The sequence below is a fragment of the Gorilla gorilla genome, chromosome X (assembly GCF_029281585.2).
Source record: "Gorilla gorilla gorilla isolate KB3781 chromosome X, NHGRI_mGorGor1-v2.1_pri, whole genome shotgun sequence".
NCBI lineage: Eukaryota > Metazoa > Chordata > Mammalia > Primates > Hominidae > Gorilla > Gorilla gorilla.
In genome coordinates this window covers 115,282,294-115,300,720 of record NC_073247.2, presented here as the reverse complement: position 1 = coordinate 115,300,720, position 18,427 = coordinate 115,282,294, and the positions used below count along the sequence as shown (strand labels likewise).

General features: G+C 40.0%; 1 protein-coding gene and 2 long non-coding RNA genes across 5 annotated transcripts in view; 2 read left to right on the top strand and 1 right to left on the bottom strand.

Moving 5' to 3' along the window:
- The window catches only part of LOC109024708 (uncharacterized), a 43,467-nt gene extending 40,748 nt beyond the window's left edge, over positions 1-2,719 (top strand). Inside the window, exon 10 of the long non-coding RNA XR_010132506.1 lies at positions 172-2,719. This is a non-coding gene — a long non-coding RNA (uncharacterized lncRNA). The remainder of the gene's footprint in view (positions 1-171) is intronic.
- LOC129530123 (uncharacterized) overlaps positions 1-18,427 on the bottom strand; it is a 114,063-nt gene that overhangs the window by 3,408 nt on the left and 92,228 nt on the right. For all 3 annotated transcript variants that reach the window (XR_010132505.1, XR_010132504.1, XR_008675669.2), the window contains 2 exons: positions 16,720-16,898; positions 14,462-14,551 (listed from right to left, as the gene is read on the bottom strand). This is a non-coding gene — a long non-coding RNA (uncharacterized lncRNA). The remainder of the gene's footprint in view (positions 1-14,461; positions 14,552-16,719; positions 16,899-18,427) is intronic.
- On the top strand, positions 13,476-14,405 carry RAB40A (RAB40A, member RAS oncogene family). The gene has a single exon (XM_055376807.2). The coding sequence runs from the start codon at positions 13,476-13,478 to the stop codon at positions 14,403-14,405; it is 930 nt and encodes a 309-aa protein (XP_055232782.1).

Below are 18,427 nucleotides of genomic sequence, written 5' to 3'. Positions count from 1 at the left end.
CTTAACAACAAAAAAAAGAAATTCAAAGTTTCTTCAGCTTGCATTAGCCTCCTTCTTACAAAGAAGTAATCATTAACAAGCATTTAGACTTTTCACTATTTATCCTTTGTTACATATGTATATATTTCTGCATGAAATATGGTGTTATTTTGTTGCGTGTTTTATCTGTAGTTGTCTGGCTATCTGATGGAAAGGAGAAAGGAAGAAACATGAGAAGAAAAAATACCCATTCATATCTCAACACTGTGACCTGCCATATATGCCTCTTTACATGTGTACTGTCTTTCAGAGCTACTAAACCAGACACACCACTTTTCCAGTTTACGTGCTATAGAGAGCACTAACAGAATTGGTACATATCATTTTTCAGTCATTTAAAAAAAATGTGACGTTTTCAAAGTCTTAAGAGTTTTCCAGGTGACAGCCAGCCCAAAACAATGTTGCAATGTATCTTCGTGTGTGTGTGTGTGTGTGTGTGTGTGTGTGTGTGTGTGTGTGTGTGTTTTCTTGAGACAGGAGCTCTTTAGCCTCCTTATGTTGCTCAGGCTGGAGTGCAGTGGCTATTAACAGGCACAATCACAGCACGCTACAGCCTAGAACTCCTGGGCTCAAGTGTTCCTCTCACTTCAGCCTCCCAAGTAGCTGGGATTTGCAGTGTATCTTGAATGTGAAATATCTTCCCATTGTCCAGGCACAATTTCCCAACTTTTATTCACGCTATTACACATATATGTCTGTAAATCTGGAACTAATCTGGGCAGTCTTGGTGAAAAAAAGTCAGTGATTGCCAGGAGTTGGTTTTTAAGTGTCCAATCTACTATCCAAATCCCTCGGTTAGTTTAGGTATGCATCCCATTTAGAACTTGATATGATTTGTTATTACATGTGATTGGCATGTGTATATTTTCCTTTCGGTTTAATATTTTTAATTGTATAAGCGAGGTACTTCATACGTGTGTTGATTACTCCTGGGGCCCTGGGCCGAGTGAGACTGTGACTCTACTTTTACCCTGAATCCCGCTGTGTTAGGATTCTGTCCTCTGGAAGCTGTGGTGCTGAGCCCTAGTGGTTTCATGCAGTCCCTCCCCTTTCCCTCCCCTGTGGCAGTCACTGCTTGGCCAACTAGGTGGGTAAACAGAGGAGCCTGCCGTCAATTCAAAGGACTTTATTTGTGCTAGTGCAGAAAGAAGCATGTTGTGAAACCACTTTCATCTCATGACCTTCACTAAAATCTTGAAAAGTAAAAATGTCATCTGGCTGTTGAATGTGAGGTTCATCTGAGAGACGTGCTTGCCCTTCCCCCGGGTGTCTGTAATTTCCCTAAACCTGCCCACCTGGGGATGTCATGTAGATAGATTCATACTTTAATTCTAGGACCACCCTAGTACCTAATTGTCTTGGCTTACACATGTTATCATTCCTAACGGTGAGCAACTTTCCTATGAAAAGGGCAGGGGTATTTTGTTTTTATTGTTTTTTTCACTTCCAAAACCAAGACACTTTTCTTCTAGATAAAAATGGAAAATGCCTGAAAGGAATAAAATCTTTAAAAAAACTTAAAATTTTATTATGCATGGATAAGCACTGTCAAGATTTGAATTGTTTTTCAGAAGTTATATTATGCAAATGTAACTATGTATTTAAGAATAGAAATAAAATAGTATCCTACTTTTAGCTTTGTAAACTGCTTTTTTATGACAGATATATATTGTGAAGGTCAACCCACGCTAACAAATTAAAATCCACATTATAATAAAAAATGGCAGTAGAAACAGTACTAGTCAATCCGGGTATGAAATAATGATAGAAATGGTTAATATTTATTGTTTTTTCTCAGTTCCTTATACTGCTGTAATTCTAAATCTATACTTCATTTAATCCTCACCACCATCTATAAAGAGGAGCGGTTGTTTCCAACTTTAAATGTAAGAGAACTGGGGTACAACAAGGGCAGGGCTAGCAAGTTGTGAGGCTGAGATTTGAACACAGGCTGTGTGGCTCCCGAGTAAATTTATCTAACCAGCATGTGCTACTCCTGCTCATTAGATCTCCAGCCTTACTGTTGATCAGGGCACAGAAAAAAAAATCAGCTAACCAAAACTAAGGCTTTGTATTAGTTTCCTATGGCTGCTGTACATAGTACCACAAACTTGTGGCTTAAAACAACAGAAATTTAGTCTCTCACAGTTCTGGATGCAACACTTTTGAAACACCCAAGAATGTCAATAACCTTCTGTCTACAAAACATCGAACTCAAGGAATATCAGTCTGAAATCCAGGTGTCGATTGGGCCTTGCTCCTTTTGAGTCTATGGGAAGAATCTTTCCTTTCCTGTTCCTAGTATCTGGTGATGGCCATAGATCCATGATGTTGCTTGCTTGCAGGGACGTCACTCCAGTCTCTTCCTCTGTCACCACATATTGCTCTCCCTGTGTGTCTCTGTCTTTAGTGGCATTTTCATTATCTTATACGACCACAAGTCATATTGGATTAGAGCTCACCCTAATAGTCTCATCTTAACTTGATTACATCTGCAAAGACTCTATTTTCTTTTTATTATACTTTAAGTTCTAGGGTACGTGTACAGAACGTGCAGATTTGTTACATATACATGTGCCGTGGGGGTTTGCTGTACCCATCAACCCATCATCTACATTAGGTATTTTTCCTAATGCTATCCCTCCCCTAGCCCCCACCCCCTAACAGGCCCCGGTGTGTGATGTTCCCGTCCCTGTGTCCATGTGTTCTCATTGTTCAACTCCCACTTATGAGTGAGAACATGCAGTGTTTGGTTTTCTGTTCTTGTGTTAGTTTGCTGAGAATGATGGTTTCCAGCTTCATCCATGTCCCTGCAAAGGACATGAACTCATCCTTTTTTTTTTTTCTTTTTTTTTGAGACGGAGTCTCGCTCTGTCACCCGGGCTGGAGTGCAGTGGCGCGATCTCGGCTCACTGCAAGCACCGCCTCCTGGGTTCACGCCATTCTCCTGCCTCAGCCTCCCAAGTAGGTGGGACTACAGGCACCCACCACCACGCCCAGCTAATTTTTTTGTATTTTTTTTTAGTAGAGACGGTATTTCACTGTGTTAGCCAAGATGGTCTCAATCTCCTGACCTCATGATCTGCCTGCCTCGGCCTCCCAAAGTGCTGGGATTACAGGCATGAGCCACCGTGCCTGGCCAAACTCATCCTTTTTTTTATGGCTGCATAGTATTCCATGGTGTATATGTGCCACGTTTTCTTTATCCACACTATCATTGATGGGCATTTGGGTTGGTTCCAAGTCTTTGCTATTGTGAATAGTGCCACAGTAAACATACGTGTGCATGTCGAAGACTCTATTTTTAAAATAAGGTCACATTCACAGGTATCTGGGGTTAGTACATCAATGTATCTTTTGGGGGAACAAAATGCAACCAAATGATAATACCTTGATTTTCCCAGTTAACTAGGCAAAAATTAAAATTGATAATTATCAGTGTGAGTGGGAATTTGGGGAAAATATGCCCTGTTATAATGTAGATGAGGTTCCCACAAAATCTTCTCTCCCTTTCTGAGTCTCAGGAACATTCCTCATTCTAAATATCAGTGTCTTTCCTGTGCTTAGGGCTGAAAATGCTTAAGTTTCACCACCATTTTATTATTTTGTATAATTGCAAAAGCAGTAGCTATTTATTATAGTTAAAAATAGATAGCTTAGGAGAGGAAATAAATAACATCACTCCCAAACAGAACACTCAAAGACAAGCCCTGGTAATGAGTTTATCTGTATAAATTCTTTTAGAAGTTTCCTTATTCAGGTATTTATATATTTAAGCAGAACTGCATGCATTTATATATTTATTTGTGAAAGACAAAGTTTCATTCTACTCACTTTCATCCTATTTACTTTTGTAACCTGCTTGTCTAACAAACAACATACATGAAAGGTTGTGAGTAAATATCAGGCTGCACCATAGGGATAGTAGAGATACTAATGGCCCATAAAGATAGAGAAAAAGAAATAAAAATGGCTAAAATATGTTATGATCCGAGTGATTTTTAGGTATTGAGTCATTTGGTGCTCGTAGTTCCCTCACAAAGTAGATACTGTGGCTAATCTCCATTTCATAGATGAAAAACTGAGGGACAGAGAGAATAAGGACTTTGCCTGAGACCACACAGTTAGGGAGTGGGACAATTGGATTTATGTCCAGTACATCATGCTCCGGAGTCTGAGAAATTGTGAAATCTCTGTTGTTAGGTGAAAGATGCAACTGGACAAGCAAGGATATTTTAGGAGTTCATTAAAAGGAATATTTCGGTCGGGCACGGTGGCTCACGCCTATAATCCCAGCATTTTGGGAGGTTGAGGCGGGTGGATCACGAGGTCAGGAGTTTGAGACCAACCTGACCAACATGGTGAAACCCTGTCTCTACTAAAAATACAAAAATTAGCCAGGCGTGGTGGCACATGCCTGTAATCCCAGCTACTCAGGAGGCTGAGGCAGGAGAATCACTTGAACCCGGGAGGTGGAAGTTGCAGTGAGCTGAGATTGCCCCACTACACTCCAGCCTGGGTGATAGAGCAAGACTCCATCTTAAAAAAAAAAAAAAGGAATATTTCGTATGTTAATACATTTATACAAAAAAACTGCTCATGATTAAAAAAACTGGTCATAATGAAAAACAGGTGGAATGTGACCTTGGAGAGCATCTTCATCACAATTCTGGGGACAGAAACCATAGTGCAGTGGGATAAGGAGTCAGTGGGAAGTGAAGATTGTTAACAGAAAATGCAGAAAACTCTTTTTGGTTCTTGACTTTGAAGGGGAAAAGAGAGAGGAAGGGAAGGAGGGAGGGAGAGGAAGAGGGGGATGGACAGGGAGAGGGGAGGAGAGGGGAGGGAGGGAGAGGGGAGGAAAGGGGAGGGAAGGAAAGGGGAGAGGAGAAAGAATGGAGGGGTTAGGGGAGAGGGGCGGGGAAAGAAGAGACAGAGAGACAGAGAGACAGAGAGACAGACAGACAGAGAGAGAGAGAGAGAGATCCTGTGGCTGATTGGGTGATGAGGGATCCAAAGAGATTTTTAAAAACTTCAATTCCTTGAAATTTGAGCAAGTTTAAAAGTTGATGTGAAGAAGTCATCTCATCTCAGATTTAACCTGTGAAGTTGCCCATATATTCATTTCCCTTCTTGCTCTCTTATTTCCACTTTAGAGTTAATGAGATACCTCCAATGAACTATGTTTTTCGAGCTCAATACATATTTAGTTATTACCTAATAACAGAATGGACAATCGTGTGTTACAGAAATGCCAGTAATTCCTGGATTTTTGTCTCTCAGGAAGGCAGCAAGTTGCTGAAATTTTGATGTGATGTGGCTGAATTATGCATGATCTGAGGACCCTGCACAGGTGACTGCAGGATATGTCCAGAATATTCATATCTATATCTATATATCTACACACACACACTAAACAGTGCTGGAGCACTCATTAGACAATCACTGCCCCTTGTGTCCCTGATGCGATCTGGCATGGAGCTCACCAGGTGAGTTCACAAACATGCCTGTCTTACCACCATGGGGAAGTGGATTTGGGTCTGCTTACAGGCATGATATTGAACAGTATTTATGAATTATGAAACACTAAAGAATGTAGAGAACATTCTGTTTCTAAAACTTTGAACTGAAGGCATATGAGAGAGACTTGCTTCTTTTATCTGGATGTCTGTGTTCTCGTCTGGAGAAACAATGAGAAATGATTTTTCATAATGACTACCTAAGCCCTGAGGCTCAGCCAGCCCCTACTGCTGTGTTCCAACATTTAAAGGACCATTGAAGTCCCACTTCATGTCATATTCTCTGGGAAAGTTTTCTCATTAACCCCTCATACAGCTCTGTAAGAATGGTATGGTCAGTCCCGTTTCACAGATGACCAACCTCAGGCTTTCAGAGCCTAAGTCACCTCCCCAGGTAAGTGGCAGGATTGGAAGGAGGTCCCATCCTTCACCCTCCCTAGGAGACCCTGAGCACCTCCCCTTTAGAAGATGGGCTTCCAGGGCTTGAGAAATGGTCAGATTCCACTCCCCTGCTATTGTGGCCCCACAGGTCCTTACTCTACAACCCCTCTGGGTGATGAGGAAGACAGAGGAGGTGAAATCCTGCACTTTGTGCCAAGAGACCTGGGTGTAGACCTAGTGTGTAAAAACCCCACTAAGGACTGTATTAAAACAAAGAAGAAAACATTTGTAAACTACATCTCAGATATTGGGTTAGTATCCCTGATTTGTGAAACATACTTGGTAACAAAGCAATTGGCAATGATTTCAACAGAAAATTCAAATAAGTATATACATGAACAATAAACATTAAAAAGTACAAAAACCTGCAGACCTGAGTGTGTACTATTCTAGGGACGACAGACTCCTTGGGGTCAAGGGGTGGGAGCTGGGCCAGTGAGAGGTGCAGTTTAAATTTGATTTGTGGTGAGTGGGCTCAGGCAGAAGCTCAGGTGTTGGCCTTGGGACAGGTGAACTGGAGAGAAGGAAAGTAACATGCCCTGAACTACTGTAAGCAAATGCACTCTATATTTCATCTGCTTTTACCCTAAAAACAATTTAACCCGTCATTCCGATAATTATTCAAATCAGGAAACTAAGTTTAAGGAGAGTTTATGTAATTTAGAGAGAAAACTTTTTAATCTCCTGATCAGCAGTTAACTTTGGAATTACTTAAGGTTTTTTTTTACAGTTGTTATTTTCATTTTGTCTTGATGCCTCCATAACTCTGAGTGCTCTAATCTCCTTCAACGCTGGCAGTATCTACTCCGCAGGTGTTTTTTAATGTTTTTTCCTTTTAAATATGACCTGTATAATGTTTAGGTCCCATTAATAAAATTTAAAACACTTTCCAAAGGAAAAAAAACCACTAAAGACTGTATTAAAACAAGGGAGAAAACATATGTAAACTACATCTCAGATACTGGGTTAGTAGCTGTGATTTGTGAAACATACTTGGTAACAAAACAATTGGCAATGATTTGAACAGAAAATTTAAATAATACATGAACAATAAACATTAAAAAATACAAAAACCTGCAGCCATAAAAAGGAATGAGATTATGTCCTTTCCAGGGACATGGATGAAGCTGGAAGCCATCATCCTCAGCAAACTAACACAGGAACAGAAAACCAAACACCACATGTTCTCACTCATAAATGGGAGCTGAACACTGAGAACACATGGACAGAGAGAGGAACATCACACACCGGGGCTTGTTTGGGGGTGGGGGGTGAGGGGAGGGGAGGGAACTTAGAGGATGGGTCAATAGGTGCAGCAAACCACCGCGGCACACGTATACCTATGTAACAAACCTGCACGTTCTGCACTTGTATCCCATTTTTTTAGAAGAAATAAAATTAAAAAAAATACAAAAACCACAAGAACTAACAAGATGCAAATATTTTTAAATCCTGAGAATTTATAATGACAAGATGCAAAAAATGAGGACTATGATTGTACTTTTGGAGAAGACTGTGTGTGAAGGTGAATGTGTTGATGTGCACCTCACCTACAGGGGCACATCTGGAGAGTGTGCACTATTCTAGGGACAACAGACCCCTTGGCGTCAAGGGTTGGGAGGTGGGCCAGTGAGAGGTGCAGTTTAAATTTGATTTGTGAATATACTCTTGTATAGTTTTTGAAGTTTCATATTTGAGAATAAAAGTATTTTAGTGAATATTTGAACACACAAGATACTTTAAGTAAGGAGTTTAGGGTTTTTAAAAATTTAACTGGCAAGTAAAGAATTGGCAATGATCTATTCATTTGTCGTAAAATATGTTGGATTATGTTTTAAATAGATCTGTTTGGATTTAAATTTTATTCCCCAAGGACTTAAAACATATATTTTTTAAAAAGCATGTCAGTTTTTTAAAACCTTTGTGAAAAAAGACAAAGTTTAAACATTATATTACAAACTAAGATTAAAATATAAAGCTATTATAATTAATAATGAACACTGGAAACTCAGAAGGGGGAGGTGGGAGTAAGGGAGGGAAGGGAGTAAGGGATGAAAAATCACCTACTGGGTACAATGTAAACTATTTGGGTGAAGGGTACACTGAAAGTCCAGACTTCACCACTATAAAATTGATCCTTATAACTAAAACCACTTGTACTCCTGAAGCTATTAAAAACTTTTTTTAATTGAGATCTAAAGAAACAAGCTATTGTAATTAAGAGAATGTAGAATTGGTGTAAGGATAGAAACAACAGGCCAATGGACTTTATTAATAGAGTCAAGAAATAGACCCAATCCATATGTGGTCATTTTCACTTATGACACAGGTGACAGTGCAGTGAAGGGAGAAGGATGATATTTTAAGTATGCTATCTGAATTAGATACGTACAAGAATTGATTTCAGGTAGATTGTCAGTCTAAATGCAAAAGTAAAAGACTAACCTATAACAATGGAGGAAAATATTTTTATGTAGTTGGGGTGGCAAATAATCACTAGACAAAAAACTGTTAATCCCAAAGGAAAAAATAATAATAAATTGAGCTACATTATAATTAAAGACTCTGTCTCTCAAAACATACTCTTAAGAAAGAAAATATTGAAATACAGAGTGAAAGATTTTATATATACAGTGATTCAATTTTTTGGAAACAAGGAGAAAAGTAGAAAATGAGCAAAAGAAGTAAACAGGCACTTTACAATATAAGAATCCCATACGACAACTGCACGTATAAAAAGGCGCTTAACGTTTTTAGTTTTTAGGACAATGCAAATTAAAATTGTCATGAGATACTACAGTAACCCCATGGACTAAAAAAGTATATAAGGGGCAAATAGAACCACTATATACTATTACTGAAAGTAAATTGGTGAGAACAGTTTGGGAAATCATTTGGCAATATCTGCTAAAGCTAACTATATGCATACCTATGAGCCAGCAATTCCAATCTTTGATATACTCAACAGAATCGTGTACATATACCCACTAAAGACAGGCACAAAACTGTACGTAGCAGTACTATAACATTAGTCAAACTGGGCATAACCCAAATATCATCCAACAGATAACTTGTAGTATTCATAAAATTAAATACTCTACCACAATTAGAATGCTCATTTTAATGTTGCCATATGCAAAATCATGGATATATCTCACAAGGATAATATTAAGCAAAACAAAGCAGAAACAAAAAAGTATAATTTCAGGTAAATAAAATATGAAAAGTTCATAAACAGGCAAATCTCTAGTGTTAGAAGTTAATGTAGTTTACTTTTGGGGGTATAATGACTTGTAAGGGCATAAAGGAAGCTCCTGAAGTGAAGATAATGTTCTATTTCTTTCCCTTTTTTACTAGTAAATTCTGCTTTTATTATTAAAAGTTCTTGTAAGCATAAGTGTCTCTTCAATGATATAAAATTTCCCCTTTAAGATTAAATATAAAACATTAATTAAAATATTCAAGGCAATAAAAAATTCTAATGCCTAGCTGGGTGTGGTGGCTCACGCCTGGAATCCCAGCACTTTGGGAGGCTGAGGCGGGTGGATCTCATGAGGCCAGGAGTTCAAGACCAGCCTGGCCAACATGGTGAAACCCCATCTCTACTAAAAATATAATAATTAGTCGGGTGTGGTGGCGCGTGCCTATAATCCCAGGTACTCAGTACGCTGAGGCACGAGAATCACTTGAACCTGGGAGGCGGAGGTTGCAGTGAGCTGATTGTACCACTGCACTCCAGCCTGGGCATCAGAGCAAGACTCTGTCCAAAAAATAAAATAAAATAAAATAAAATAAAATAAAATAAAATAAAATAAAAAAAATATATATATATTCTGATGCCTTTCTGTAGTCAATGAAATGGACCTGAAAGAAAGAAGCATAGTGAATTTTAAAAAATGATGTACCCAAACTTTGAAAAAATGTTGCTCTCTTCCAAAAAATAAGTTAGCCGAGATGTTTCTTCATTATAGGAGGCAGAATGTTCTTCTCTTTTAAATTTCAGCTTTTATTTTAGATCCAGGGGGTACATGTGCAGGTTTGTTACATGGGTATATTGTGTGATGCTAAGGCTTGGGATATGAATGATCCCATCACCCAGGTAGTGAGCATAGTACCCAATAGTTTTTCAACCCTTGCCCCACCTCTCCCCTCTCCTCCAGTAGGCTCCAGGGTTTGTTGTTGCTATCTTTACGTCCATGAGTCCCCAATGTTTAGTTTCCACTTATAAGTGAAAACATGTGGTATTTGGTTTTTTGTTCCTGTGTTAATTCACTTAGGATAATAGCCTCCAGATGCATCTATGTTGCTGCAAGGAACATGATATTGTTCTTTTTTATGGCTGTGACAAAATACTTTTGAACAGATTGTCAAAAGTACTGTGCACATGTTTATTAATTTGAAAAAGCATTCATTATATTCTATTTTATGGTGAAAACAGGAAATAATTTGACAGGGTATTTGCGTGTGTGTGTGTGTCTAGGTCTAGCTGTATCACTCCAAATACACACTCACAGATGCAGCTTTATCTTTAATTCAGACAGGGGCTGGAGCCAATCTCAGTTTCATATATGCCAGAACATGACTGATACACAGAGATTGCTGTCGTTAGGTGAATAATTCCAGAAAACTCTGGCTAATATCTTTGTAGTTCACCTCCAACATCCCTCTCCCTTTCCCTGAGCCCCTTGTCTGAGACTCTTAAAGCTGTGATCCGGGTTCTGGCCATCAGGAGGCATCACAGCTATCTCCATTTTTTTTTTTTTTTTAAAGGAGGACATTTTGCAAAGAGTGACAAACTACGATGCCAGTTCTGTTTGAAAAATATATGTATATTAAAGCTGGTCCATTGGCTGTGGACTCCAAATCTACATGGCATTCACTGATTTCTCTCTTCCCTCCTCAGTATACGTTGTCCCGTGCATGCTGTAGAGAGGTCCCTCACAGACAGCAGGGCATTTAGCCTCCATTGCCCGTGTATAGGCTTCCCAGACCTCCTCCCTTTCAGTCCTCCCTTCTCTAGGATCCTATGGACACAGTTGCCCAGACCCTGCTCCTGTGACCTCTATCCTCTCTGTCACCTTTCTACAGCCCTGTCAGTGCTACCTGGTGTTTCATGCCCTGGAGCATATGTTTTTACAGTCTTGTTTTACATCTATCAATTTTTTTCTTTCTAGCTTGGGAAGTGGATTTCGGTCTGCTCAGAGGCATGATGTTGAACAGCTTTTATTAGATTATGAGACATCCAAGAATGTAGAGAACATTCTGTCTCTGAAACTTTGAACTCAAGGCATATCAGAGAGAGATTTGCTTTCTTTATATGGATGTCTGTGTTCTCATTAGTAGAAACAATGAAAAATGACTTTTCACAATGCCTCCTTAGCCCAGAGGCTCAGCCAGCCCCCACTTTTGTGTCTCAGCATTTAAAGGGCCATTGAAGTCCCACTTCATGCCATATACTCTCAACAGGTTTTCTCATTTGCTCCTTGGGACAGCTCGGTAAGGATGATACAGTCAGTTCTATCTCACAGATAATCAAGCTCAGGCTTTCAGAGCCTAAGTCACCTTCCCAGGTAAGTGGCAGGATTGGAATGAGGTTTCATCCCTCACCCTCCCTAAAGGACCCTGAGCACCCCCTTTTAGAAGATGGGCTTCCAGGGCTTGAGAAATAGTCAGATTCCACTCCCCTGCTATTGTGGCCCCATGGGTCCCCCACTCCACAACCCCTCTGGGTGATGAGGAAGACAGAAGTGAAATCCTGCACTTTATGCCAAGAGACTGGGTGTTGGACCGTATGAGTTGGCTGATCCCTTAAGTGGTGAGTGGGCTCAGGCAGAAGCTTAGGTGTTGGCCTTGGGACAGGTGAGCTGAAGAGAAGGAAAGTAACCTGCACTGAACTACTTTAAGCAAATGCACTCTATATTTCATCTCCTTTATCCTAACGGCTGTTCAAGGTACCGATGATTATGATCATTATTCTAATCAGGGTGCTGTCTTTAAGGGAGTTTGTGTAAATCAGGGAGACAACTTTATTATCTCCTTATTGTCAGCTAAATCTGGAATTAATCTAAAGGATTTTTTTTTCTCTATTTGCCCTGAAGCCCACAGAGAAATAGAAATGTTTTTCTTATCCTTTATTCACGTTTATTCTGTATTGATGAGTATTTAGAATGTTTCTCATTTTTTCCTTTTTAAAAAGATTTCAGCAATGCTATTTCAAATAACCACTTACCTGGCTATTTTGGACATGTGAAAATTTTTTCCTCCATTACATTTGTAAACATCTATCCCTTGGGGCTTGATTTCAATAATTTAAACTCCCTTATATGTGTATGAGCATTCTCATTTCTTTAACCATCTTTATACCTGTTGTAGTTACAATATTTAAGTGTATTTATAACTGATAAGTGTGTTTCCATTTCCTTGATGTATTTGGTCCCTCATCCTGCCCCCATACACAGACACACACAGAGCCTTTTTCTTTTGCATCTTTTTCTTTTGCAAATTAAAAAAAATTCTTTTTCGGTTTTTTTCTACATTTAAATTTTGTCAGATGATAGGTGATAAAAGGATATTTAGATGGTTTCATTAGCATTCTTTAATGTATTAGTGAGCTAGAATGCATTTTCTTGTGATTACTGGCCATTTGCATTTCTTCACCTGTGAACCATATACATATTTTTTCAGTTTTGTTATTTTGTTATAGGAGCTGTACATGTGTTAAACCTAAAACCCTTCAGTGATGGATGCATGCATTATTTCAACACATCTTTGTTGGGTGAATATTATTTATGAGACACTCTAGCAAAATCCATGTCCTAGATATCTCTTCTGAGATCTTGGCTCTTATATTTATGGGAGATGTCCCCCTGCAGCAAGAAAAGTATTAGTGCCCATGTAAACATGCGTGGCTTGTCAAGGATCACATGCACAGACAGTTCACACTTACTCCTAAACCCGGCATGGCCACAGAGTAGAAAGGATGTGTGGTGCATTATATGAGGAGAGCACTGGCTCAGGATTGTGATTTCTGTGATCTCTATATTAATGGCAATGTTTTAAAAAATTACATAACATTTCTGAGTTTGCCTTTTCTCATTTTTAAAATGGAAACAATTATAGCTACCAAAGACAACTGTTCTGAAAGCAAAAGAACAAAATATTTTAAGCGTCATACACAGCGTAGGGTACATACAGTACTCAACACATCTTAGTCCCTTTCCTAGCCCATACCCGTCCTTCCTTTAAAGGAGATTCCTTTGACATAATCCAAAAGGCATGGTTCCATAACGATCACATGGAAATGTTAAGGGAAATGTATAGGTTTCCATGATTAATTAACTGCTGTGTCACTACTCTGTGCTGGGTAAGAAAAAGGAAAACAATCGCTGAATCAGTTTCCTAGGGTTTGTAAAAGAAATCCATCAAAGCCACCACCTCATTTCGCTTTATTTCACAGACTTCCCCATCTCATTTTTTATGTTCTATGCTAATTTCTCAAGAAAAACAGGCCCCGCACCACCTCTGCGCACAACCCCGCGGGCCTGGCTCAGGCGGGAGTGCGGGGCCAGCACCATGAGCACCCCGGGCAGCCCCGACCAGGCCTATGACTTCCTGCTCAAGTTCCTGCTGGTGGGCGACAGCGACGTAGGCAAGAGTGAGATCCTGGAGAGCCTGCAGGATGGTGCAGCTGAGTCCCCATACAGCCATCTCGGGGGGATCGACTACAAGACGACCACCATCCTGCTGGACGGCCAGCGGGTGAAGCTGAAGCTCTGGGATACGTCGGGGCAGGGAAGATTTTGTACCATATTCCGCTCCTACTCTCGTGGTGCACAAGGAGTGATCCTGGTCTACGACATTGCAAACCGCTGGTCTTTTGAGGGTATGGATCGATGGATTAAGAAGATCGATGAGCATGCCCCTGGTGTCCCTAAAATCCTGGTGGGGAATCGCCTACATCTGGCATTTAAGAGGCAGGTGCCCAGGGAGCAGGCCCAGGCCTACGCCGAGCGCCTGGGTGTGACCTTCTTTGAGGTCAGCCCTCTGTGCAATTTCAACATCATAGAGTCTTTCACGGAGCTGGCCAGGATCGTGCTGCTGCGGCACAGGATGAATTGGCTCGGGAGACCCAGCAAGGTAATTAGTTTGCAAGACCTCTGCTGCCGCGCCATCGTGTCCTGCACGCCCGTACACCTGGTGGACAAGCTCCCGCTCCCCATTACCTTAAGAAGCCACCTCAAGTCCTTCTCCATGGCTAAGGGCCTGAATGCCAGGATGATGCAAGGCCTCTCCTACTCCCTCACCACCAGCTCCACTCACAAGAGCAGCCTCTGCAAAGTGGAGATCGTCTGCCCACCCCAGAGCCCACCCAAAAACTGCACCAGAAACAGCTGCAAAATTTCTTAAGGAAGGCACCAAAAGGAAACAAGCTGGAATCGCTCCAGGAAAAACTCTGGTTATACCTGGAAGATGGAAGTCGCATTGTAGATTGAAGAAATTAGTTTTCAGTTTCTCACGGGAACCATGCTGCTTGGGAATGTGTGTGATGCCTTCTGTCAATAAAAACACATTACACAGTTTGACTTTGAATTTCTATTTGGATGTGCATGAAGCTCTTGTTTTAAACGTGTGTTTATAAAGGGGAAATTAGTACTTTGCTCAACTCTTGATAACATGAAATTTTGAATGTTACTTATATCATAATCACGCTGCAACTTTTTCCTTAAAATAACCGCCTTTGTAAGAATGGTGATATGGCAATGATGAGTATAAATTCAAGGAAATTTGAGAGGCAATGATAGTGAGATAATTCAGTCATCGATAGTACAAGAGGGGCCTTTTTGTAAACCTCCTTTTTAATGTCAAAGCACCAATTTATAAAACACTGCAGATGCATATAGAGATTGTATATAACAGATCTGTCCAGCTTGTGCATGAAATGGATTTGATAAAGTTTTTGCTATGTTATTTTACTACATTTGGGGATTAATACGTGATTTATATGTATGTTTTTCTGTAAATCTACTTTTTTTGTACAAGATGTTCTACAAGATATGAAGCTAAGGGAGGAAAACACCAAAGATATCTCTAGTTATGTTGAACATAGCCAACATGGTTTCAATGGATCAATAAGAAAAAATCATTTCAGTAAGGAATGAAATAAGTACTTATTTGAGAAAATGTTTCTTAACAGTAAAAAAGTATATATTTTTCTCTTTGGTAAAACGAAAAGAGAGGAAAAATATGTATAGTGTAACCCCGCAAGATGAGGCTTTGCAGAAAAACAATGCAATAGAACATGGCGGGGCAGGCCCATTATAAGGCCTTAGGTGAGTCATTTCCCCTGTGCTGGCCAGTTTTGGTTAACACCTCTCAGATCAATATAGAGGTTAATGAGATCACATCTGGGAAAGCACTTCTGAGACCTTAGATGGGAAAGAAGGAGAAGTGGTTTCCACGTAGTTACTTTCCAATTTACACTGTTGATTATTATAATAATTGATATTGGATGAACTGAGTAAATATAAGTCCTTGTATTCTTTTGTAATTGAATGACCATTTATTTGTGCATTGTCACAGGGTGATAGTAACATAAAGTCCCGCAGAAGGGCAGTATCTCTGGCCTCACAGAGCTGTGGGGACTCACCCTTCCTGAACGCTGGTACTTTTCTATCTCATGAATTTCCCACAACATTCCTGGGAGGTAGAGGATATAATCTCTACACCATCCTGTAGCTTAAGAAACAGGGATGTTTGCAGGTTAAGCAACCTGGCTGGGGAGCATCCTGCCACTAAGTGGAAAAGCAGAGACTAGCATCCTATATGCCCCCAGGCAGACTGTGATGCTGAGCTGCACATCACACCATAACCAAGCAAATCTTGCTTTCCTGCTGACCCGGATCACTACTGAAATCTGTATCTTCAGCTCTGAAGCCAGGCTGCCAGTTCTGTCTCTCTTATGAAAGACAGAGAACCTTGTCAGATCTAAATTTCCTACTCTGTAGACAAGGGAGTGTGTCTGGGCCAGTGCTTTAGAAACTGGAGTCTCCAGACAGTTCCTATGTCAAGAAGAATATGCACTCTCAGAGGGACAGGGGCCATGCTGAGGGTGAATACTTGAAGGAGCAGGCCCCAAACACATGCAGATCGGGGATGCATAGAGTCTTTAATAGAAATTACCAAATCAACCTGGAAAGAGGCTGTACTAAATGACATCCCCACCACCAATATGAAACAGGGTAGGCTTCCCCGCATGCCCACCTTACTGGAATCCTGAATGGTTTCTTTTTATACTTTAATGATATGACAGGTGGAAATTCTTTCATTGTCATTATATTTAATTTGATGTTCAGATAACTTAAAAAATTCCCTAGTATACAAAATGCTCTGATAATCATCATTGCATTATATTTTCATTGCAAACTGGTCCATTTTCATATGTAGCCTAAAAACAATGAGCAACAGGCACATTAGCCTGCAAATTCTCCTAGAGCTACTGGTGGCATTATGGTTCCAGGATGTGTTTGTGGCCTCTGGGGAATAGTGATGGCAGTGTGTTTGTCTAGAAGATTAAGAACATCTCTCTGTGATATTAGTTGAATTCAATATTAGAGAAGAGCTGCAGTCTTTTTAAGTGACACAAGAGCTGGACCACAACATGCTTCTGAGCAGGCTGTAATCCTGTCCCTGTGATGGAAAGCAAGCCTTTCTGTGACCTCACCTGCTCAGGTCAGGGTGGATCCCTCCAGAACGTAAGGTATGATAGTTGGCCTAAATCTGCTTCTGAACACTGACGCTGAGTGCTCCCATCTTCCTGCCATCAGTTGCAGAGACTGGAGAAGCTGCATCTTCTCAGACACCAAAACCACGGGTTCAGTCACCTGTGTGAGGAGCTCAGTGCTGGAAGATAAAATACCAGCACCTGTTTGACACATCATGCATCCATCCATCCATCTGTCCATCCATTCATCCATCCGTCCATCCATCCGTCCATCCATCCATCCGTCCATCCATCCATCCATCCATCCATCCCCATAGTTAACAGGCATTAAAGTCAAATGACACCATCCCTCTGGTTAAGTTTTAGACTTCCCCAGAATAGAAACAAGGAAGTAAGGGGGTTGTGGTGAACTCAGTTTCTAGACCTAAGAAGAGATGGCTCCTTCTCCTTAATATTTCCACCCTGAGAGAGCCTCTTATCATTGATAATTTTAAAACATAATTTAAAACCCTAGACCTCTCTCTACAACCCTAGTTACTGTTCTCTTTACATATCTTCCATTGCAACCAAAGTTCTATGAAGAATTCTCAATACTCAACTCACATCCCTTTGCACCTCCCTCCACCTCAGTCCTCATTCCTCATCTAATGGTGCTTTGTTCCCGCACCCCTCTGTTGAAATGAACCCCATCAAAACCAACAGCCACCCCTTTGTCCCATTTATAGATCAAGAGTGTTAAAATGAACATCTATATGGAGACAAAGCTTCCCCCGCAATGACAAAATTCAGTTGCTTTTGTATAGACAAAGATTATATTGCAATGCTATATTTACCTAAAAGCTAGCATTGTAAAATAGCTTCCATAGAGTCAGTCAGATAACGTGAAGGCTGTGCTACAGGAACTGTGCTATCAATTGAAGTACAACATTTCCCCAACATATCCCATACTATTGCTTCAATAAAAGGAATTTTGCAAATAGATTTACTGCATGTTAGCAATATTTTTATGATCACTTCAATAAATTCTGTTTATTGTTTTATTTCTTTCTGAAGGAATTACTAAGTATGCAATGTAATCGCCTGAAATTAAAATGTTGTTTCAAAATTTGTCGTGGTTAAATATATTGCCTAAAAGCATTGTCTGATTGTTTAATATGCCATAATTTGGTAATATAATGGTGGTGAAATATAATAGTAGATAGAGGGAACTCTTGCAGTCTCCTGATTAGGTCAGAATTCTTCTACTGCGCCACACAAATCATAATGCTGGAATTCCTTTTGGAATGTTTCCATTTGGTAAACTATCCCAACTATATGATAAGTGTACATGATTCCATACTGATATAAATTAAGTGTTTCAATTGAGAAAGAAATGGGTCAGAGAAGACAAATTGTCTCAATCAAATAATTCTAAACAATATATGTGGCTAACCCTCAGTTCATGAGGTGAAGTTTAATTCTGTCCTCTACCTCCTAAGAACAGGGCTGACTTAGTGACTTACTTCTACAGAAAAGAGTATAGGAATGTAAAATAGTTACCACACACTGGAGAAATTTGGCAAACAGTACCTTAACCAAGTGATGAAGGTTAACATCACCATTGATATCATATGGGTAGCATGTAAACCCATATATGGTGTGATAAAAAGGGCAATTCATCTCTGCGGTATTCCTTCTGAAAACCCATAACCTCAGTCTAATAATGAGA

Excerpts from the sequence above, each read along its gene's own strand:
- RAB40A (XM_055376807.2), top strand. The coding sequence starts at position 13,476 with ATGTTCTATGCTAATTTCTCAAGAAAAACAGGCCCCGCACCACCTCTG.